This window comes from Brienomyrus brachyistius, chromosome 22, assembly GCF_023856365.1.
Source record: "Brienomyrus brachyistius isolate T26 chromosome 22, BBRACH_0.4, whole genome shotgun sequence".
NCBI classification, from domain to species: Eukaryota; Metazoa; Chordata; class Actinopteri; order Osteoglossiformes; family Mormyridae; genus Brienomyrus; species Brienomyrus brachyistius.
The window spans coordinates 14,905,202-14,929,549 of NC_064554.1; the positions used below are offsets into that span (position 1 = coordinate 14,905,202).

A 24,348-nucleotide genomic window follows, 5' to 3' on the forward strand; every position below is an offset into this window, starting at 1 on the left:
TTCCAAATGCAAATTTGCTGTAATGTACAGATGCATTCCACGGTAAATGGGTTGTAATGTTTATAATATTTTATATAGTTACGAATGATTCTTCATGGCCGCCAAGATTAGCTAGTATCCTGAGGGCCAGTATAATAGTGTACGACTTCCATTCAGCATCCATAACTCTGTGGTACAAGGTCCTCACCATTGTTCTGCATGCAACACGTACACACACACACACACACACACACACACACAACTGGTGACGTCAAATACTGAACCTGCTTCCATACACAAAGGGCACGTGACCAGCCATCCTCTTTCCCATCTTTTTAATAAATTTCAATGCGCAAACATGTCCCGATGTAAAATGCACACCTCACGCAACATATTGGACAACACCGATTGCTCACACCCAGCAATTTGTACCAATAATGGTCCATCATCATCTCTACCCCTTCACATCATTCTGCCCAAGTCCTTAACAGAAATATAAATCAACACAGAGTGAACAAAAAACAAGTGAATGATAAGTGCACACAACTCTACTCTTCACAATCACCTGCAGATCAAATGTGACAAACAGGTAAATATTTTTTCGGTCACTCCAACAGATATGTTTGGGAACTCTGTGTTTGACACCGGAGAAATGAGTTCCAGGACAAACTAAGTCAAATATACTTTTATACAAGTTATATTTCTGCAGGATAGAAATAGGAATTTGGTGAATTGAGGTGACTGAGATAGTGTCCTCCCGTTCGTGTAGTGCCCTTCCGTTTTCACGTTACTGGTGAGGAAAATGTTTCTCTGGAATGTAGCAGCTTGCCCAACTTGTACTCACGTTATATATTTTCGCAAAGCAATATATGATATAACTGGCAATCAGCAGACATCAATTAGGTCACAGTTACTCAACACTTCCCTCTGGTGGTGAAAGGCCAGCAATCTCCTGCAGAATGAGACCATGCTGACCCGTTATAATTAGATTTGATAAAGGTGCAATACACCTCAGCCTGCCCTTTGAATCAATGCCTTGTTCTAGCAGCGGCAATCTTCCCAAGCTTAATGGCACATGCAAGATCTCCAGAGAATATTTCTCAGCAACTGCATGGAGCATTTTCATAACAACCACTACCAATAAAATGCATGCTCAATTTACAGAGCCTCCGACAGCATTTAGTCCATTTTATGCATCGTCCCTTTGAACAGCAAGTCTTCACGAAGCGAATGGTACTCATCTGAGGGGGAGAGCAAGCAAAATGGCTGGCAAGGGAGCCAAGAAAGGGGATGCAACTGGCCAAACACAACAGGAAACAGAATCAGAAGTGTAATGGTGTAAGTGTAAAAGTGTAACAAAAGATTTCAGAGGCAGGATTCACTAGAACAATTCTTCCTACTACAGAAATGAATTGCATATATTATGTAAATTTAGTTAGAAGCGATAAGCATTACCCTTTTTGTCCATACAAGAGTTTTCAAGGATCCCTGACACAGACAATGCCTCTATGACACAGCACACAATTTCTGTCTCATCTCATTATATAACAAATAATTTCCTTATCTTTCTTGTTTCTAGTTCAGTTTAGTTCAAAATAGACAGAATAGTACACCATGCAGACCCCACAGATCTCATCTTTCTCAAAATGACTTATATGTAAAACTATGTATAAATAATGGACATTTTCTATTTTTTAAAGTGATAGTAGATTGAAACAGCTTATTTGAATATGCTGGATCACTTGCTTACCCCCCAGCAGTAGATTTTAAAATGATTCGTGTTACTTGCAATGTTTAATATTAAATATTTGTTTATAAAAGTTAAGGTATAAAATATACTTTAATGCTTATTCTGAAAACCTTCGATGATCACAGAAGTATGTCGCTTGTAAAAACAAAGAAATTCAGTCATGGCAAAAAAAAAAAAAAAAAAAAAACACACACACAATAAAAATGAGAAGAACACACAAAGTCACTCACACAGTCTTGTAGCAGATGTTGGTCAGAGACTAGAGTGTGACTACACTAAACAGGAAGGTGATTCCTGGAAGGTCGGGGTGACACGTGATTTACAAGGCAGTGACGGCTGTGCTTTATTTAATCATCGAATCTTCCTTGCAGGATGCTGTCGAAGGAGAATGGAACAAACTTGAACCCCTGTCCTGAATAGAACTTGTTCTGAAATTCAACCCTGCAGGAAAAGGGGAGAGAGAGTTCAGACCTGGTTAGGGGTGAAGTTCGGGAAGCTGAAACATCGGAGAATCACCACTGGCCAACTTCAGTGGGGAAACTATTGTTCCAGAAGATTATGTAGTAAATTAGCTTGTTGGGTAACAATCTCGAGAAAGTGACTGGCTTCAGATAAAATTTCAGATCCCTCTTAACTAGTTGCTCTATACATACAGATTTTACCAATCGACTGAACCTCCGGGGGGGCGCGGGGGGACAGGTATACAAAACCGCTTGTAAGGAGACCCAAGACGTCCTTGGCGATACCACCTAAGGCTGTTTCTTTAGTAAGTAAACAACATCAATCAACGCAGTAGGTATAAAAATACTAGGCACTGAAACCGGAGGCAATCTCGTTATTCTCTGAATGGAACCAGTTCCAGCCCAGTGCCATTAACGACATTAGTCATGTGGTCAAATGAGCGGCTATATATAAACTGGATTTTATTTCATCGTCACTATTTCAGATGTGAAGGCATTAAGACTGAAGCCGACCCGAGAAGAACATGCCAGCAGTGAGCATCGTAAGGGTCCCACACAAAAAGGGGCACGTAGGACCTTCCTGGAAGGTCTCAAAGATCTGCATGAGGACACTTCTTTGCCTGGACATGGGGAATTCTTTCATCGCTGGATGTATTCCGTATTTTTGGACTCTCTCGCACCGTTCATTAGGGACACACACACCATCACCACCAGTGGGGCTTAATGAGGGATAGACGTCGAGGTCGACCTCCTCTGCCCTACGCACAGCCAATCAGCTTTCTCGCCGAGTCAGAGCAGATGTGCGTCCACACTGTAAGATTCCTTCACAGATTGTAGTGGATGTTACGGTTATTAACCTCCTCCCATGTTTACATTGGTTAAGGGGCCCGGTTCATTTTATATGGTGTTTTTGTTTTGGTGATATTTGTTGGTTTGTTGCATTTGGTGTCGCTCACTAATAAGATTAGGCTCCAGTTCAGAAAATCTGCAATTGAACTCTTGGGTGATTTGGTGGATTCTTATCTGTGTTGGTACAGATGCACCGGCCGTTCTTGCTTACACACGACACCAGACCAGACGAGCCTGAACTCTTCAGACTGACATAAGGCACAGACATGAGGCTCCTTTAAACAGGCATGACAACAGACGGTACAAAATAAAACGTATTACAAAAATGTAATAATTTTCACAAAGTTCCTGGAAGCAAGCAAACCGTATCCATTTATCAAACCCATATTTATAGAACGAGACGTCCTTGAGAAAAGCCTGTGACCAAAATGCTGATGAATATCAAAGTAGAGCAAATCATCTTACCGTTTTTGATCATTAAGCCATTAATATTAATGCGACTTTTGATCATTTTCCAAAAATCCAAAAACAAACACTGCCAAAAGATGTGGAGCGTAGTGTCTTCGGAATGGACATTAATTACGGATGTAGGAGGATTTTAATGGCAACGGAAATATTTTGAAACGTTAATATATTTTCCCCCCCAATGTTTACTTTGTTACTATTGCATATTTTTCATGAAGCCAAGTGGGGGTGCAAGAGACCACAATGTAGGTCATTTATAATGCACTTACCCTCCGCAAAAGTTCTATGGGGTGGAGTTTACATTTCCTCTGAAAATATTCTTTCCAGACACCATTCCCCAGCACCCCATAGCAACACCGGGCTGTCAGTACAGATCTTAAAGCCCAATAATCTGTTTTTCAATGCACTGCAAAGTTTCACCAATAGGGGGCGTCAAAGACCTGAAATGCAAACAGTCATGTGCTTCATAACGATGTTTTTGTCGACAACAGACTGCATATATGACAGTGGTCTAATAATGGAGCTGAAAAACGAGTCGCCCAGTGATGTCCTAGCATTTCTCGCGTTTGCGGTAATGCACGTGTAAATACTGCGGCCAGTTGTATAAAAGCATAGGACATAATTATGTACATTATATATTAATTGAGAGATATAACTGTTACTAGTTCATGTATTTACTATGCTCTGTTTATCATTGTACTCTTTCGGCTTATTAAAAACGTTTAGGGTAGCCTAGGTGTACAGTATAGGAAATACCATCTAGGTTTGTGGGAGTACACTATGATGTTCACACAACGACAAAATCTAAACGACACATTTCTTAGAATGCATCCCCATCGTTAAGCGACACACGACTGTAGAGACCAAGCACAGAACGAAGCACTTTCTAAGTTTAAACGATTAAACAAATGGTTAACTGTTTCATACTGAAGAATTCTGAACTTGTATAAATATCTTGGAAAGCTATTTATAAGTTGCCAAATACATCAAAATTGACTGTGTTGATCCTCCTTCATAACTTCTGCAATTGGCTCTGGTATGCTGGATATCAGCTTCTGGGCCAAATCCTGACTGATTGCCATCCATTCTTGCCTTGTCTGCTTGTCCACCCACTTTTTGAGGACTGGCCACATGTTCTCAATGTTATTGTGAAGATTTGGGGAGTTTCCTGGCCATAGATCCAAAATCTTAATGTTTTGATGTCTGTGCCACTTCGTTATCACTTTTCCCTTGTGACATGGTGCTCCATCATGCGGAGATATGCACAGATCATCACCAAACTGCGCCTGGCTCATTGGGAGAAGTTGCTCTTGGAGCACGTTTTGATACCATTCTTTATTCAAGGCCTATTATAAGCCTACTCCCTTGGACGAGAAGCAACTCCAGATTTGAATAGTCTCAGCATGCTTCACTGTTGGCACAACACAGGACATTCACCTTTTCTACTCCACATGGTCAATGTTCCAGATGTCCCAAAACAGTCGGAAAGGGGCTTCTGAGAAAATGACTTTGCAGTCTTCTGAAGGACAGCAGACTCTTTGCAGAAATTTGATGCATTTGCCCACAAAAGCCTTTGAAACGTATGTTTATGAATTGTTCCTCCGTAGGGGCGGCCCGGCGGTGCAGTGGTTAACACTCTCGACTCACACCTCTGGGACCATGTGCGTGACGTTTGCGCGGAAGCCGATTTCATGAAACACCCAGCGTAGCGTTTTTGTACTGGGGTTAATGCCAGAGGAAGTCTGGAACTCTGCAGTTATTGAGTCAACAGAACATTGGTGACTTAAGCGCCTCAGCACCCTGTGACCCCACTCTGTTACCTTACGCGTTCTGCCACTTTGAGGCTAATTTTCCGTTGTTCCTAAATACTTCCACATTGCAATAATACCACTTACGGACGACCGTGGAATATCTAGCATGAAAGACATTTCACGAACTGCAAAGGTGGCATCCTGTGAAAGTACCACACTTCAGTTGACTGAGCTCTTCAGAATGAGCCATTCTCTCACATGTTTGTAAACCCGACTGCATGGCTGGGTGTTTGATGTTATACAGCTGTGGCACTGGGTCTGAATGAAACACCTGAATTCACTGAATAAGAGACGTCTCCCATAGAGTGTATGACTCCTTGCAGACATTACCTTTTTAAGCTGAAAATATCTTTACCATATGAACAAAAAAAAATGTTATATCCTTTTTGAATTTCTCAAAGCTGTGCATATGTATCGTATTTGTGATACATTTATTCTGGGTTTAACCAAGAATAATTTTAAACAGCTTCAATGGAGGTTCGGTCCAGTCCAGTTTGAGTTGGTACTCAATCTTGAGGGATGGCAAAGTCTTTACAATCTTATTATAGAAATTGAGAAAAAGGAAGGGTTTGTTTTTGGGAATGCAGAGAATTCCCACCTATATAGAAACAGCTGCCACCAATTCCTCCCCTTCAAATCCTCCCAGTTCCTTAGAATCTAGCTTGCTAAAAGGACACAGTCAGCTCTGCCCACCCCTTTCTGACACTACTTCTCGCTCACTTTTCCCACAATGCAGTTCAAGCAGCCTCAGTACCATCTCCCTCCCCAGTAGAAGGCTCGCAGGCAGAATCAACTCACCAGTGAAGACGGAGCGCGTGCAGGAACGCCGAAAGACCCTCCATGATCAGCAGGATGAATACGGTGAGAGTGGCGAAGAAGCAGAACAGGAAGAACAGCATAACGACTCCCACGTAACTGCGCGAGAAGCCCATGCGCATCACCATGGACCACAGGACCTCGGACAGCTCTGCACACCACGAAGAACGAACAAGGTCATGGTCAGGGTCTTTCAGTCTCACCAAGGAGGTGTCCCTCATTGTGGGATCCCCGTCAACGCCCAAGGCCTTGTTAACTGTGAATGTGACTATGTACCGCAAATATATGCCACACAAATAGTTACGAGGGCTGCAGATGATGGCAACAGTGTATCCTGGTGTGCTACAGTAGCATGACCTTGGGTTACTCTCCCGGCTGGGAGGGTAGCGCAGCCCCTAGTCTATGTAGAACAGAATATCGAATGGAAGATTAACTCTTGCTTTGTTGGATTAGAGAACATAGGTAATATGATATGTCTAGACTTAGCGGTAATGAATCACGTAACTGACTCAGTATAGGGTAAGAACATGTAACCCTTATAGTCTTTAAACTGACAAAGATATGTATAACATTATATCCAGTAAGATGATGTTGTTTTAACCCAAGTAAATGCCTGCAGGTTGTCAGACGTGATGAGAGAGGGAAATGTGGGGGTCAATGGCCTTGGCAGACTGCAGAGCCGAGCCAAGAAAAAACGATAAGGAAAGTCCTGGTGATGTTGTGCAGGGATTTCACTCTCAGAAAAGGTTTATTTTGATTTGTAAGCCAGGGTTTGTCTCCTTTGCATGTAAGGAACCCAAACAGGAATCTTCTCCTATCCTAAGGTGTCTGCATTTTATTTATGCCTGTCTGAAATTTTTAACTTCCACTGTGACAAGGCAAATACTGATGAGCATCTAGAGTTCCCGCCACAAACCTAATGTTATGGCACAGCTAACGCCTCACTCTTATTCAAAATGTAAAACTAGGGGCGTAAGGACTAAGAGACCGCTTTCTGATGTTCTACTGGAGCTGCGAGTGTGCAGCGTGTTTCTGCGGCGTGGTCGGGCAGGACTCACGTGCATGGGCCAGGCTCAGGGCCCAAAGGCGCAGGTAGGACGCAGTGTTGGAAATGCAGCCCAGGCAGTACTCTATAGTGTGGATGGCGTGGGTGATGAGCACATCAGCGAAGTCGAACTGCAGAGACAAGGGATTGGGATCAGGGCAGAATCAATATCTCCACTCCTAGCTTGAAAGGGCTGCTCTCCCAAAAGCGCAGTTACCACTATGGTCATGTCAATTGATGCTTTGTTAAAGGAATATTAGTAAAGGTGTAAACCTATGCTTCAGAAAGGGACTCTCAGTCTAATTTTACTAGACTGGAAATGACACCATTGACCTTGTCAATCTAAAAAGCATCCGTTACTTGGCATATTTAACCACGAAGGTACAAGGTGACTAATGAGAAAAGAAAAATACTATGGCCAAGATGTTACTGCACCCTCAAGGTCCAACCGGGGTACAGGGATTTAACTGAGGGGAGACTGAAGCGTCCTGGTACAGAAATGCGACACATTATTTCACCATGTATCAAGCTGACATATAACAGATCCGAAGACACAAAACAGGTAGAAATATGCCAGTGATACAGGTGAAAGATTCCATGCCATTATAGTGCTGACACGTTGGCTTTAGCTGATAGGATTCCAGACCTCGACCAAACCGACTGTTACGGCATTACCCGTAATGATCGCAGCACCAATGCCAGACGGTCACCAATACCAGGGAAAATGGATTCAGCCATGGGCCACCCAGAGAGTTCAACACCGCACATGCACCTTAACCCATTTGAGCGGGCAGAGCCATGCAGGCAGAAGCGCAGACAGGCAGACAGACATACACAGACAGACAGACAGACAGACAAAACGTGCATGTAAACATGCAGCGGTCTCTTACCACTTCCTCTGCCTGTTACGGGTTAGTTTTCAGTTAGTTGCAGGGTGAAGAAAGCAATTAATTATTAGTAATGGAAAAAAAAAACAAACAACTAATGACAACAAGGTATTTATGCAGCAGCGGGCATGTTCTGTTCTGTCATGGTCACCCGCTGACTAAAACACACACACACACACACACGAATATTTTTCAGCCCTTTGTGTCTTTGAAATTATTATGACATTCATTTGATCTCATTTTCCCCTAAAGGGAACCATGAACACGGATGATGTCGTCTAGTTACTTTTAAGTCAGTAGTGCCAGAACTCGCAGACAATGCCGCCTCCTTCACGTCTACATCACAGGTCACTTGCCATCAGATTTGTAAACGGCAACAATCTGCACTGATTAATTTTCCCCAATATAAAAATTCGGCAATCATTTTTAAAAGATTTTTCCGTTTACATGTACTAATGTAGTGGCAAAATGAAATTCCACAGGGACTCTCTACTCCTACTTGATCGGGCCTCATGGAAACGATGACCATGAGGCGCTAGTCTGGCATACTCTGCCGCTTTAGCAGGCTGGACTCCAAGGACCTGGAATAGCCCCCGTTTCATCACACCCTGCAGCTCCCACTCCCTGCCACGAGGAATTCCCGGAACCACAGTGCACCCAGAACTGCACTCGTGTCTCCACAGCAACGGGAAGACGTGTGCTGCACTAACCACACTATCACGCAGACAAGATGAGGCCAATGTTCATCGATCCTCAATGACGTACTAGCAAGCCTCCTGAATTGTCTTTGTTTTTACTGTGCTTGGAAAAAACTAACAAACAAGGAATACTAGCTCAAGGATCCATAGCCATAACAAGGAAGAGGGCAACAGGTTCACAAGGATAATTCCAACATCAAAACCATGGACACACTCACAAATACACTATAATTCTCTCGCCACAAGCCCTGACACAAAGAGAGAGCAGCGCAGCTCCATAGTGGAAATGCAAAATAAGAACTTGCTAAGTTTGGCTTGCAGCTATTTAATGACAGGCTATAAAGCAGACCCTCTCGTCCAGAGAGATGACCAGATGTGCCATTTCGTACTTTCACTCAGAAACTACACAGGAAGGGAAAGATCAAGAGAAAGAAAGATTAGAATGAAGCAGAAAATGGCAGGAGGCTCCGGTTTTTTACGGGGGGGGGGTTCTTGCAAGCACCAGAGCTGAGGGCCTCCGAGAGGAAGATGTGTCGGAGTTTTCTGTTAGGAGAGGGATACCACCCCCCTAAAAGAGCCTTTTGCCAGAATTCTGGTCTGCCAGGTTGTCGTTCACAATTGCCATGGCTGAAGCCTCTAGCAATGACTGAATAATTGAAGGTAATCCTACCTCAATATGCTCAGTACCTGAACAATAGCAACTTGTATGCTCAAATGGAGGTCTTGGTTCAGTTTAATTCTGACTACACCTTTTCCCAGCATTTATGTACAAGTTTGTTCTGCAATTAAGCAGCAAGAGACTACTTTTTGATTCCATTTACTCCTTGAAATCGAAGGGTATAAAATAACCATATAGTCCAGTCACATCATTCTCTATCCCGAGCTGCTAAGCCTCCCAGAGTCTGTCACTGCTAGTTCTTAAGCACGGATACGGCAATTTCAGTGAGACAGCTGAACAGGCAATCGGTGTCAATGTTAATAACGCTGTCAAAGTCACTGGTAGTGAAGCAAGGGAAGGCTGGAAATTTCTCACCAGGCTGAAATGTTAAATGCGAGTCAGAAAGTGAAACAGACTCGGGAAGTACACAGGAAGAGACTCGGGACAGGTCATCCTCACCTCCTCTTCATCCTCCGAGTGCTCAGAAAGCTGGTCATGCTCGATGATCCCGGCCTCGTCGTCTGTCGGCCCGTTGCCAACCCGGATCCCGCCAAAGTTCTGTGTCCCCTGTTGGGTCCGATAGGGTCACTCGTCTCTGCTAACGATCCCACACACTAGGCAAGCTCTTTAATCTTTATGCTTTACGCCTAAGCGCCGTTTGATTTCATTAATTTACTTTTAATTAATTTACAAACGGAAATTTGTTCAGACAAGGAGTACGTTTAAACTTACCAGGTGCTTCTTCCACAAGTACTGACGCCGGAGAAGAAATGGTTTCACTATCAGCATGCAGGGAACACACAAAATGGCTATGACCACCAACATACACTGGATGACCATCTACAAAGGCAAAACAAAAGTTATATCAGATGTTGGAAAAAGCACAGAACCCCAAATCTGTGGTGGGGCAGGGCTACAAGTGTAAGCCAAAAGGGACAATCACCTGTCCTGTGTACAGCCTTGTAGGGTCACTGTAGTTGAACAGGAACATGTTGATGAAAGCGATGAGCAGGCTGGGAGCATCTTTAGAGGTGGTAACATCATAGGCGATCCACTTGTAGAAGATGAGGAGAACTAGGTACCCAAAGAGGCATGCCATGAACACAATCTCGGGGATGAAGCCCAAGAATATGTTGAGGGGCTTCTTGAAGTACCTGCAAAATCAGAAGAAAAAAAAACTTGGTAAAAACTTCCAAAAAGGATACAGACATGAAGACAGCATAATGATGCGAGATGACATGAGATGGGAACGGCCGGTTAAGCCCGACGGCCTACATGTGGTTGAACACGCTGAGGGTGACGCCGAACATCATGTGGATGATCCCCAGAATGACAGACATCTTCATTTTAAAGGAGTTCAAGAAAGTCAGCTTGTTGCTGGAAAGATTCCAAATCTGTGTAGCACAGTTGCACACACGAGATTTGTTTAAATCCAAACTTTCACAACCAAAGATTTAAAGAAAAACCGCAAACACAAAATGATCACAATGTCTACTCCTAGCTGGGCCTAGTGACAAAATTATAATTACCGGGTCGATACCAATAGGGTAAGGTCCAGTGAACACTCCTGGTACTGCTGGATCCAGCTGCAGCAGCTTATTGCCTTGAAGTGTATGGAATCTGAAAAGTGCAAAGTGTAATGTTTAAATCTTACTGTTAGCACCCTTTACACCATTGTCATTCTGTGGCAAGACAAGCAATGTCCGGCCAGAATGGAGGAAACAGTTGACGCACGTCCAGTTCGTTGCATTCTCGCCAAACATTGGCCGGACACTCCAGGCTGAGCCGAACGTATTGAACGTCTTGGAGAAGCAGTCATTGTAGATGGTGCCCGTGTAGATGGAGAAGATCCCCATTAGAAGGACGATGTAGCGACCAGAGAAGATCATGTTGAACATCTACACAGTGAGTGAAGGAGAATTAGGAAGGGCAACATAACCCTCGAACTTCCACCGAACGTTATTCATATTTCAAGCCATGTTCTTATACGTAGCAGAGAATGAAGCATTCTGGGTTCTTTGCTTCCTATTAAGTGATCCAGAGTAATTCCGCATTTACATACATCTTTGATGCCTGGTTGAACTCAAAGGTTCTAGAAGGTCCCCCTTTAACACATTTTAATATACAAAGTTGAGGGGTGTAAAGCCCCAATGGTGGCATCCTTCCACACCTCATTGTCAATCTTCTGGGAGAGGATCCGTGTTTCTCTCAAGACCAGGTAGAGGGCGCCGAGGGTCATAAGCAAGCCATGTCCCAGGTCCCCAAACATGACGGCAAAAAGGAATGGAAAAGTGATGATGGTGTAAGGGGCTGTCGAGAGATAACAAGAGAACTGTCATTCATGGAAGGCAGGCAGTTCAGCAAGGCCCCAGCAGACACTAGCATTTAGACTTGAGTCATTTCAGAACATGCTTGTGTGCAAATGTATAAAATTAGTCATATCTACCAGTACTCTCCATTGCTAATTGCACTGAAGAGTTTTCCGCTGGAGGCCAGACAGTAGAATTAGTCAATAGCTTGTTCGAAATTCTCACACCTACCCCGAGGGTCAAATTGACCCCAAAGGCACACGCCAGGTCACTTCTCATAGTAACAATTACTGTAGGAGCGTGTGAGAGTTAAAAGAAAATGAAAGAGGTGCGTATAATGCTCATGGCTGTACCTGAAAAGGCGTGGCTCAGGCAGCCGTAAAAGTAAGGTGTATGTGTAGCATAACTCAAGGGGGGGGGGGGGGGGTTAGTGTCACGTATGAAGGAGTAAATCAGCACCAGGGTTCATCTCGCGGTACGTCCCCATCCCATAGGCATCCACGATATTCTGAAAGCCGGAGGTGAACTTGTTGGTCTTGTTGTAGGTGGGTGGGGTCTGCTTAGTCTGCATCCTGTTGAGAATGGAGGGCACTGTGGAACCGCTCCTTTCCTGCCAAAACGAAACAAGAGTTAAAGTTACACCACACCTACATACTCTTTGGTTCGGACCCAGTACACCACAGCGCCACGCCGCACAGCTGCCTGCGTATCGCGGAAACGGAAACCACAGACTGATGCCTTGCCTCCACGGCTCTGCAGGAGACAGCTCTCCCGCCTCGAGATGAACGCTATCACAACGGACTGTTCGTGCTCGGTGCAGATAAGACAGACTCATCATCAGTACTGGTCCAGACCATAAACACCACAGCTTGTTTTTCCTCAACAACAACGAATTTAACGTATAACATTAAAAAAAAAACAAAAAAAAACTAAAGACTTCTCACGTTAGAATTTCTCTTGCAGTTCTGGGTAACATTTGTAAAAATAGTAGTTTTTTTTTTTTTTTTTAGTTCCCTTTTTGCAGGCAACTTTATGTTCTCTGCGAAATCAAGTAAGCAGGGTCAAGGAAATATTTATACATGTCAAGACACCACTCGAAATTTAAGAAAACCGCCATGTACAGACTGCCTGGACATTTCTTTGCCCAAGACAGCTATGCCTCAAGTGCACATTACACTTCGCGCAGAAGCACAACAGGACAGGGACAGCGGAGAAGCGGCTGCAGCTCCCACAGCGACACCCGACACGCATCCTGCCGTCGCCGCAGTGTAACAGCTGACGGTTCAGCTCTTCATCCTACTCTCTCCACCCTCGTGCTGGCAGATTCAAACACAAGTTTCCTAGCAGTTCATGCTCCACGGACTTGTCACTTCAGCCTGGGAGACTCCAGGAAGAAAAGCGCATTATGATCTTGACGTAGGCTGCAGAATTGGGCGTCACCGGCTGTAGTCTCTGCAAGTTTTACTATGCCTGACAAATCACATGCACACCTAATTAATAAAAGGGGAAAACCCGCGAAAAGTTAGTATCTGTACCTCAAGGCTTAACTACAAATCTTTTTCTTTTGTAACCTTTTTAAAATCATAACATTTTTTTCTCCTTCAAGTTAAGATGGCCACACACTTCAATGGACGAATGCATGGCCTCTTCTGTCACTGCATAAGGTACAAAGAAACTGGGAGACGCTGCAAAAAATAAGATGAACAGAATACAAAATAAGCTATAGAAAGCATTAAACAGAAGATAAGTAACAAGAATATAAAACTGAATATAAAAGAATAAAAATGTAAACAAAATAAAAACAAAAAAAATACAAAAAAAAGTGTGATTAAAATAAGTGTGATTAAAATGACGTGAAAATATTGCACATATTAATAGGTTTTTGATTTGATTTGATTTGATTCAAACCCTTTATTGCTGTTGCAATATACCATGTCACTAGTCACAAGTACCAGCGAAAAGCAGGCCATCGCCCGACCTTACATATACAACATCACAGTAGGGGGTAGACCGGCCGGGAGACAGGGGAGGAGAGAAGAAGAGAAACAGGATGACATGAGGAGAGAGGAGGAGAAAACACCTCAGCAACGGGCAAATGATGTGTTATATGTGACCCAAGGCAGCCCGAGTATCACGTCCGGATAAAACAGAATGGAACATGTCTGCGAGAGCAATCCGTCACGCTCTCAAAATGACTCCACCTGTTTGTTCAACTGTATGCCGTGCCACAACACCGGAGGGCGGAGAGTGTTTTCAACGCGTCAGACCCACAGCCAGAGCACAGAGAAACGTACTTTTAATAAAGGAGACGACAGCTGTTTTAAAATGGAAGCTACTCTCATTATTAAAAATTATTGGTCTAATTCTAGAGGCGGGACAGACCGAGCAGCAATTCACACGACTCATGAGCTAACGAAACACACACATTCCACGGCAAACACGGCTACACCATTTACACAAACAGTCATATTCATTTATAGTATTTACAGACATGCACGGTGTAGTGCAAAACATACTGGTAACTGCATAACTAGTCCGGCTGACCAATCCCACGACATCACATTAAGTAAGCCAATCAGAACAAACAAGTTGAGTTCGGGGACCCTACAAAGGCGGAGTACCGAAACAGCGGTCACCACTCACACTGGTAAAATGACGTTGACACCCTCGATTTCATTTGAAGTACATGGCCACTGTTAGTCTGAGCAGAATTGTCAGCTAAATTTTTTTATTTTATTTATTTAATCACCTACCTTGAGCCATGTGGCTCCAAGCTAACCCTGCGACCCTGTGCTGGTAAAGCAGATAGAAGGGTGGATGGATTAATGCATGCTCAAGGTGATATGAAGGTAATACGACATGGGTCAATTCTGTAACAACATAAAGGTGTTTCTCCCCTATTTCCCTTTTTCCCTTGATTTAAAATTATTTACTTCAAGGACAAAATCAAGATATACAGGTTTAACTAGCAGAGATATAACATGCAAGTCAGTCCTCAAAAGTGCTGGCAAAATGGCTCAACCCGGTCTATCATTGATGAGGACGAGAAGGCATGTGAGGCATCCGTTCATAAGGATCACATTTTGACCATCTGGAAAGACCTTCAAGAAGCAAAGCAGGGCGGATAGCTCAGTCAAGCCAGGTTTCCTGCCCCTTCACTGCCTGCCGATACTCTGGGATCTTTGCAGGAACTCGAGAGTGAGTCACTAAGTTATTCATAAATTTATTATCTTGAATCTGATTCTCCTGAACTTCTATTCAGGGTAAGCGTTCCCCTCATAAAGGATATGGTATCACTTTGGTTAACCAAATATAAACTGCCGCTTTGGCATCCAGTTCCCTAATCATTAGCAGCAATGCAGTTCATAACTGCTTCCCCAATTAAAGCTAAAGATAGGGTGAATAGCATGGGGGGGGGGGGGGGGGGGGACCTACCGTGCCCCTCCGTAGAGCGAACTGTATGGCTTCCAGGTCCGACACGGGGCACCACACCTCCGCGATGAGGCACTTCTGAGTGACGTCGATGTTGCAGAGGTTCAGGGTGTGGTAAATGGCCTTCATTTTCTTCACCTTGATGAACCACACTCTCAATGTCTTGGCGGCAGCTTGCAGAACTCTTGTGCGATGCTCCTCTGTTTGATTCAGCACCTGACACAGAAAAAGCAGAGGGGGGGGGGGGGTCACAGCATTGCGACAGGAGCTACGAGAAGAGGTTGGCACTCCGTCAAGGGTCCCAGGGTGCGACACTAAATTCCCCCCCCCCCCACCCCCCGCACACACAGAGTCCACAAACAGTATTAAGTTGCACCCTACACTTTGGCCAAGATCTATGAATTGACACCGCAAATGCCAGCTTGTATTTGGTCGTGTGTGGCTGTTTAAAAAGCAATAATGGGATTTACTGTGCAATACATGATCAGAGTATTCCATTTGGTGAAGGAAGTGGGATTAAGCATATGGGAAAATGTAACTGGTTCTCCAGGAGTTCTCTCTCACCCACACAGTCACGCCTATGCGGTATGCCGTAACCCTACTTGACTGCCCAACCTGTGGATTTGGGCACATCTGTTTCATGGGGACACTCCAATTAACAGACCCCCCCACACCCCATAGCACACTGAGGCTTTGATCTCACCCCCGCAAAGGGACAGCAAGCGCAGCTGCAACCGATCCAGACTGAGGGACTCCGACAGGCCTGGCAGGCCCGTGGAACCAAGGCATGGCCCGCCAATGACTCACTGCACGGGCATTAAGAGACCCCCTGGCATGGAAAGAGGCGTAGGCCGGAACGGTCACTATGCAGGCGGGGGCGAAGGTGGGTGGGTGTCCTGCGGGGGCTAACCGTGCTCAAAGTACAGAGTCCCAAAGCAAAGTCATTTTCCTACCCCGATACGGTCAATAATTGTCATACCTCACATGCTAATGCTCATCATATAGCCCTGACTCATTGTTCAAGTGGTTCTGGTCCGTTTCCTGGACTCATCGTTCTCAAGAAAAAGGACACATGCAGCCTCCCTTTAATCCAAACTGCCGGCGCATCTGACAGGCAGCTCATGCCGTGTTTAACTTGATAGAGCAGACACAGCCTTGACCCTCACGCCCCGTTTGCTGCCATGACGATGCGTCACTGAAGGGAAGCGTCATACCACCACCCGACACCCCCCAAACATCCCCACTCTGGCAAAGACAAGGCCAGGTTAGAGTCGCCCATTCCCTACTGCAGTCTTCAAAGGGTGCCTGGCAGAGAACAGCAAAAGCATGTCATTTTAAATCGTGAATGCTAACAACAGGTGTCCGAAAACCTTGTTTAAGTTCTCAACCAGCCTTGCACTGCTACACTGTGGGGGTGGGAGGGGGTGACCGGCCCTGGACTACATCACAGTAACAACCACAAATGTTTACAGAAATCAGCTTGATAGAATTATCTGCTTGCCAGCCTAATTAGGTATAAAAAAAAACCCTGCTTATTGGCGAAATGTTTCACTCTTACTAGATTTACTCTAATGTAGTTACACTGTGGCCTCCACCCTCCTCTCAGCAAAGGCAAGCTTGCAGCTTACAACTGGTCTCAGCAGGAAGATTTCATCTAGATGCGGAATCTTCAAAATTACTGCACAAATGGAAATGGCTACTGGCATCGCAAACCCCTACATTCTGCCAAATGTATCAAGCTATCCATGATTTCTATTGCATTTCAATACCATTTCATTCTTGCAACATTACATCGCCTCATAGTACTTTACGTTATCCCTGCCCAAAGCATGAACGCAAGGCATCCATCGCAGTCATTGCTCACATTGGAATTGTTGAAATTTTGAAGTGTTACAATTCAATATATAGCTGCAGACGTTCCCAAACGATCCAAAATTCTGTTTCACTCCAACCCACAACTTCCGCAGTTGCGCTGCCAACAAAAAGGCACGAAAGGCTTTGCAAGTGGCTCAGACGCTACAACAAGCTGCACCTGGGACTCCAGCCTTTCCTCTTTGATCCATCTGACCCCGGTGGCAACGTCTGGATAAGCCAGGGATGCCTCATTGGTGCGAATCGCAAGATTAACAATAAACAAAAACACATCTATCAGGGCCTAAAGCCTTATAGCTCAATAATGCACACACACTGCCACACTGCGGTCACAGAGATCCGCACCATCTGAAGGTCATCTATACGGGTATTGACACCGGTAGCCATCTCTTTCCTCTCCTGGGGGGTCTCGGGACAGGGATACAGTGATGCACGGAATCTGTAAGGTAGAGAGATATTGAGTGCGAGTGCTATGCATTATGGATAGAGTCATCCTAGAAAATTATTATCGGGGGAAAAAAATAGTATCGAACAAAAATCAAAGCAGTGCAAGACCAAATTACCCCTCGCATATTTTCTTCACCCTGTTCTTCAGCTGGTCACCTTGGAAGAAGATGATGAACACCGACTTGTGAACATGGTCTCCCTGCAAAGGAAGTGGTTTTGGTCACTCGGCTCGGTTGGCTCACGAGACAGAAATCCATGTACGCGAATAATATCGTAACAGTTCACATCCGTCAGGGAGCCAGGGTGTTCTGGCTCAAAGAAACGAAACTAGAGCCTGAAATCGGAGAGCGCTATCATTAGCACCGGTGGGCAAACTTTCCGCTGTTAATTATGCAGAGAAGTCCACTAGGAAGGCATTTCCTCAGATATCCATGGGAAAGGATAATGAGGGACAGATTCCGGAGCCGGCCAGGCACCACTGACCGTGGTGGGGTCCTCGAGGGGGTCCTCGATATCCGCCTGCCTCAGGAAAACATTCCCGCGGCACACCCTCCACAGCATCCGCTCGAAGGTGGGAATCCTCTCCCTGCCAATCACTCCGGCCACAAACCTGCGGGGGTGACGAAGGTACTTATTAAAATCGGAGCTCTCCCGGAAACATCTCGAGGGTGTGATCGGAGCGCGTGATGCACACCCTAATCGAGTGATATCCAACCCTACGGTTCTATCAAAAATACCAGGTTGCAGATCTTACAAATTGGCTTGGTGGCTGGTCCAAGTGAGATCAGTGCTATTGGCGTCATATTCATGAGTCTCTGATATCACAAAAAAAAAAAAAAAAAAAACACACCAGGAAATCAGCATAGGAGTATGTGTGAAACAGACTGCCACACTTCCTAGTGACCAATCTTGTACCCTGCTTGTTTACTAAACGTACTTCTACGGATTGCCAGGATGACGCAAAAACGAGTAGGGCAAGATCAGGCACCAGCATCAAGCCAAAAACATGAGCTGACCGGATGTGCCACTTGTTCAAACCTGAATTTCTCTTCACTAAGCAGAAAAGCCAAGGCATCTTTCAATGCTTCTACACGGCAGCCGATCCCTGTCACGCCCATCATCTCTTCAATAAAACAGGCACGCCTGTGCACAGCATAGCTAAGCAGCAACTTTATTGACATGATTAAAATGTTTGCAGCCAGTAACTCCAACGCAAGGCGTTACGATGGCATTCTGAGTTGGTACCTGGGTTTTCATGTTCAAATTCTCTCGGAATGGCAGGCCTTCAGAAATTTAGTGCTTCATAATATGAACTGTAATTATAAACAACGAAGCTGGGGAAAGCATTACACTCTCACTGCTAATCACCGGACTCGAATGATCACGGGACAGATATACTGGTAGTATGTCCTAGCCAGGACGGCCACAGCACGTCTACTATTTAGGTCAAGCTAACTTTGCCAGTAGGCTGAAGATATTGACTTCCTATTTTAAAAGCTCCTGTCACCAGCACTCTCTCACAACACATGGATCTGAGTGACCTGTGAACCAGGAACTCAAAACAAATCTGCAAAGAGATGTTTGTTTGAAAGGGGCTGTCGAATTAGATGCCAAAAGAAGACTGCAGGACTCACCCCAGCCGCAGTGGTGCAACTCGGCCAACCTCATTTGGGTCCAGCAAGGTGGACGACTCCTCGAGCAGGCTGGGATCCTCCATCTGCTGATGATGATGATGCAATTGAGCCTGAATTCACAAAATCAACCAAACAGCTAATCATCCCCCGTTAGTGGCATGCGGCAGGTCACAGTACATAAGATGGGGGGGGTTAAAGATATTCAGGGAGAGAATGACAGAACCTAAAGAGCCAAAACACAAATGGGACTTTAAACATACAGAAAATGAACTGAAAATAGGGAGAGCCATTTCAGCATGTCCACACCATCCTTGTCAATAAACCGATGGCAGACCTGAGGAAAGGAGGTCTCTGATTGGCAGACCTGAGGAAAGGAGGTCTCCGATTGGCAGCACAGAGGCTTCTCTTCCTCACCCCAGTTGCATCGCCCCACCATATCCCATTTACTGCAATGCCAGAAAAGTGGTTTCCTCCATCGGGATGCCCATTCAGGATGCGCTACCAAAGGTTAACAAGCTCATTGCCTGCACGATACTAATGCATTACACTAATGGTACCATATGTTTTTAAAAAAAAAAAAAAGAATTTCAGCAATGATCAATGCAAAGTTCATGTCGAAGCCACTGGGCTTAGGTATGGTAAGGAGCAATGCAACTTATTTGACAGACCCCAGAGTGCCTGAAGAGAGACCGCAGAGAGACATGCAAGGGGACATGCTAGCGGAATAGAATGCAAGGAGAACTGGAGAGCAGTTTGCGGGAGCACAGAGAGAAACGGCGACCCAAAGGATAGGAGACGAGTGGACGAAGGGGAAGTTGGGACCAGGGGGAGCCGCATGCCATTAACCACTACTTTCCCCTCCCCGCCTTTCGCCAAGGGGCACGTCGTGAAGCTGGCATTGACTGCTGCTCTTTACAGCTAGGAAAAGACAGACATCATTGGGTGATTCACAGCAGTTACTCAAGGCCACCCTCAAATCAGCAATTAGAAATAAATATGCTTGGAAGAAATGACTCCTAGCAAAACCAATGGATCAACAGGCCGCGTGTCACATATCACTAATGTAATTACCCCGCATTTCATGCACATTATAATGATTTCTCTTAATAGGCATGCACAGTCTGATATTCCTCCATTACAATAAACCCATAGATTTTAGAACAAGATGCATGCTTTGCGTTTAAGCTTTAATTGCACGATTGATTACTGCATGTCGCCAAAAAAGAAAAAGTAGAACTGTAACATGAATAAGCAACTGTCACCAAGAACTATTACGTGCACTTACCGAGAACTAAATAAGCTGCCAAAGCCTACAAATAAAGCTCACAATTTCAGCAAACAAGCCCTAAGTTCAGAAGCAATTTAAATAGGGGTTACATTCTTAAGAATGCTTTTCAAGGTAGGCAATGTACAGTTCAAGGGGGCCTGAAAATTATGATTAATTATTATTATTGTTATTATTATTATTATTATTATTAATAATAATAATAATAATAATAATATAAAAGTAAACATGGTCCTTTAGTTCCAGATGATCAGCTCAATGCACAGACACTTAAAGGAAGTCCAGGTGCTATTTAAAGCACGCATTCCCTAAATATGAATCTGAAACTTAAAACTCTTGAAGAACTAGTTTGGCATATGAAACAAAAGTCCATACTTGGCATACTGTTTTCTTACTTTGAACACTCCCCTAAACAAATCCCAGATTGATGGACCAGACCAACCGTGCTCTCCAATAAACTGGACCACAAATCCAATCGTACCAAGCTGTGGTCCAACAGTTTGATGGTTGGGGGACCTGACCTCGTCAAAAAACTGCTGTGTGCGGCGCAAGATGTGCTTCAGCTCAGTAAGCTCTAGGAAGTTTTTCTTCAGGGCTTCTTGATTGGTGTTGATCTCCTTCAACTCATTCTCCAGCTTTTCATAGGTGGCCTGTCAAGTAGAGGCAAGCAATGGCTACTCAAGCGAAACGAGAAGAAACTGAAAGAAACTCCAGATGGTCAAAGACATTAGAGGACAATCCAAGGAAAGAACTAGTGCCAAAAATACAGCAATACCTCCAGGTCAATCATATCTCTAGGGAACGGGACCTCTGGATTCTCTCCCGAGTCTACGATGGCAATGTTAGCTCTCTTGACCTCCTTCTCCACAAACCCTGCATATACATCCAAAGCAAAATTATGTTTCAGGAAACAGACAGAAAGAGAAAAATCAATTTCTTCATTGTCAGACTGCAGCTCTGAAGGAAGTGAGACTCACTCAGTTTACGGTCCATCTCCTCGCAACGCCGGACCTCATTAACGAACTTGCGTTGGAAGACATTCACATCCGGGTTCAGCTGCAGCCAAAAGCAAATCGAAATGATTCAGACAGTGATATCTGAAAGGAATTCTTACAAATGAAAATAAACAACCATGTCACAATCGCAAACCAATGAAAATGATCCTATGACCCACTTTTAGGTCACAGCCAATAGTTAGGAAACCGCGTCCTAGTAGATTCATGCAGGGACGGATTACGGACCGGGCCAGCGGGGCCGCTGCCCAGGGGCCCTTGGGGCCCCTAGCCCAAAACAATTTGCGACGCTTATCAACAATGTATTTTCGTTTGTCTATTTTAGAGGGCCTACATTCTTTGATCCTCTGCCTACGAGGGCCCCTGACCCAATAGGGAGGGCATTTGTCTGCCAAGGGCCCTTGAACTGTGGTAGTTGTGGTGGTGGGGGGGAGGGGGGGGGGGGGCCTCGCGAACGTTTTGCCCAGGGGCGACACAACCCATAATCCGTCCCTGGATTCATGTATCGGGGAAGTTACTAACGCGAAGCAATTACAGAGAAGAAGCCTGTCTTCAAGAAAGGTAAAGGGGTTTAAAAAAAAAAAAAAAGTTCATTGGTGGTTGCGTGGTACTGATGGTTGAAAACCATCCTATGTTAGAGGAGGTATTGTTACCACAATGGTTAGACCACCAGACTAAAGATGAAATTGCATTATGAAGCATAGAACTCACGTCACGAAACTGGACCATCCCAAGCTCTCCGAGCTCACTGACACAGCAGTATGCAGCTTCTGATTGAAGGAAGACTTGAGCCAAAGTCATCTCCTCACTTCGGAAGATATCCCCCATGGTGGCCGCTGGTATACCAACGCTAGAGTGAAATGGCAACGCTTGTCTTTATCACTGCAGGAACAATAAAGAAAAAATGCACCACAATTTAGTGTTTAGTATTGAAACACTGCAGGATTATACATCACAACACCTATCAGTTCGCTCGATATTTTGCATTTCATTATATCAGTTCATTGAAATGTTTTCATGGAGAAATAGCAGACCCTGCTGTGAAAGGATTTCAAACCATAACCTTGATGATCTGAGAAATAATGAAAAACTTTACATAGGGTACTTGGAGTGCAAGGTTCACCTAAAACGACTCTGAGTTACAGGATTAAACTGCTGACCCAGGAAACTCTGGGTACTAGTTAGAGAGGTAGTATTCCAGCTCCTCGAAAAAAGTATAAATTACAACCTTGGGTGAGCTCCAAAACAGTCAACACGCTTTGTTAAAGACTGGAAAAAGTCTTACTAATACATAAAACCCTGCCTTTTAACGTTATTTGCAGAAACACGACGTACTTTTCAGAAAAGTTCGTGATTAAAATGTTGGTATTTACCTGCCAAAGACAGCGGTTTTGACAACAAGTAAAGTGCATCAGCGTGGTGCTGATAAAAGCGGAATCTGGCTATCGAATGCCGTCTATATACAATGAAATACAACAAACAAAATGCGACTGTCTGTCAAGCATGAATGCAACTGGTGGCAGTTCGTAGCATGCAGCAGCTAAGTTGTTGATAGTGGATGACAGGCGAAAGACGGGCTCACCTGCCATTTCCAGAAAGGCAAATATACCAGCCTAATGGGTGAAGTTTCTTTGGTCATTAACTCTACAATTTGGCGTTAAAAGCTGTTTTCGAAAGTTGGCGAAACTTGTAAGCTTATAATGAAATGTCGGTCTTATTTAACAGCCATCTCCTTCCCGATATTGTCATAACAGGCAGCGGGATAAATACGACATCAGATAATTGAGATTAATGCCAGCTAGCAGTATTTAGCAGTCTGTATATCCATATGCGAAACCAGCCGTCGGGGGAAAAGTAAACTTTTACGCGACTTAACGCGAAATCCTTTTAATTATACTCAAACAGAAACAAAGCGAAAACAATAAAATGCTAAAGAATAACCTAGTAACACGTCAAGCAAAATATTTAAGTTAACGTATAGCACCTAAAGTCAAAATATGAGAATAAATAAGAGAATAACTTACTGTAATTGTATCCTTCCGATGACTTCAGCGCTGCCTTGTTTCACGGCGAATATCAGCTGATCGGACTTCGCTGTTACGTACGTGACGTCAGAGCACGCAATGACACGTGACCGAAGGCGTCGCCGCCCGGTCGGCTTTATGAATGTGTGGCTATTGCCCTTGCTTAAGGCGTGTCGCCAAAAAACATGAAATTAAGTAAAACATTTTTAACACCTGAGGTCAAACTAGACTCATCTTGACAGTTTAAAGCAATGGAACCTTTGCTGCGCTAAATATCTTGAGTTATCGAGTCCTTTTTAATTTCAGATGAATTATGTACTGCGGTATTAAAGCTGTTTACAGAACTACTGTCAGTAAAAACAATACGTGAAATAAAACAATATATGAAATATTACTCGTGGTGCTTTTATTTACTTTCTGAATTCCCAGACATATTTTCCAGATGCCTTAAGCACTGAACGCTCCGCAATATTTGTTGGTGTTCGATGCCTTAATTTCTTATCTACTAACCTGCTCTCAATGTGCTTCTTATGTCACTGGGATACCTATTCATTGTGTCTCTTCTTGAATTTGGGAAAACGCCTATTCAATTTATTCAGCCTGCAATGTTGTGGAACATGCGATCACTGTGTTTATGCTACATGCTGAGGTCAGGGTGATCCCGTGATCAGCGTGGAGCTTTGGCAATAGCTCTAAATAGCTGGAGAACCAGGCCCATATCCAGTATCCAGGTCCCGTTTGTACATTTGTCCTGGAGCATTTTTCCGCAGGGGGTCAAAACTTGTCATTTTAGTACCTGGGTACATGTGTTATTGGTAATATATATATATATATATTTACTACATGGTAATGCACCTGCATTGAACACAAAATTCTCATAGCTATGATGGAGCTACAACTAAACATACTTTAA

The 24,348-nt window shown here is 44.2% G+C and overlaps 1 protein-coding gene across 2 annotated transcripts; it reads right to left on the reverse strand.

Annotated features, from left to right (window-relative positions):
- Nucleotides 1-299: 299 nt before the first annotated feature.
- Nucleotides 300-23,574, reverse strand: LOC125717679 (V-type proton ATPase 116 kDa subunit a 1-like). Of its 2 annotated transcripts, none has more exons than XM_048990859.1 (21): nt 23,436-23,574; nt 22,123-22,293; nt 21,376-21,454; nt 21,174-21,271; nt 20,920-21,048; nt 19,114-19,196; nt 17,963-18,089; nt 17,596-17,678; nt 17,378-17,471; nt 15,164-15,376; nt 12,188-12,338; nt 11,590-11,729; nt 11,154-11,317; nt 10,949-11,039; nt 10,695-10,813; nt 10,363-10,573; nt 10,152-10,259; nt 9,879-9,986; nt 7,190-7,307; nt 6,114-6,282; nt 300-2,170 (listed from the first exon to the last, which is right to left on the reverse strand). In XM_048990859.1, exons 2-21 carry the CDS (start codon nt 22,237-22,239, stop codon nt 2,077-2,079), a joined length of 2,496 nt encoding a protein of 831 aa, XP_048846816.1. In that variant the 5' UTR covers nt 22,240-22,293; nt 23,436-23,574; the 3' UTR covers nt 300-2,076. The 2 variants fall into 2 exon arrangements, with proteins under 2 accessions (XP_048846816.1, XP_048846815.1); XM_048990858.1 differs by having other exon boundaries at nt 19,114-19,223.
- Between the last annotated feature and the right edge of the window lie 774 nt (nt 23,575-24,348).

Coding starts and splice junctions, on each gene's coding strand:
- LOC125717679 (XM_048990858.1), bottom strand. CDS start 22,239: ATGGGGGATATCTTCCGAAGTGAGGAGATGACTTTGGCTCAAGTCTTC. Junction 11,040..11,153: donor GAGAATGCAACGAACTGGAC/GTGCGTCAACTG, acceptor TGCACTTTTCAG/ATTCCATACACTTCAAGGCA. Junction 10,260..10,362: donor CAAGGCTGTACACAGGACAG/GTGATTGTCCCT, acceptor TTGCCTTTGTAG/ATGGTCATCCAGTGTATGTT.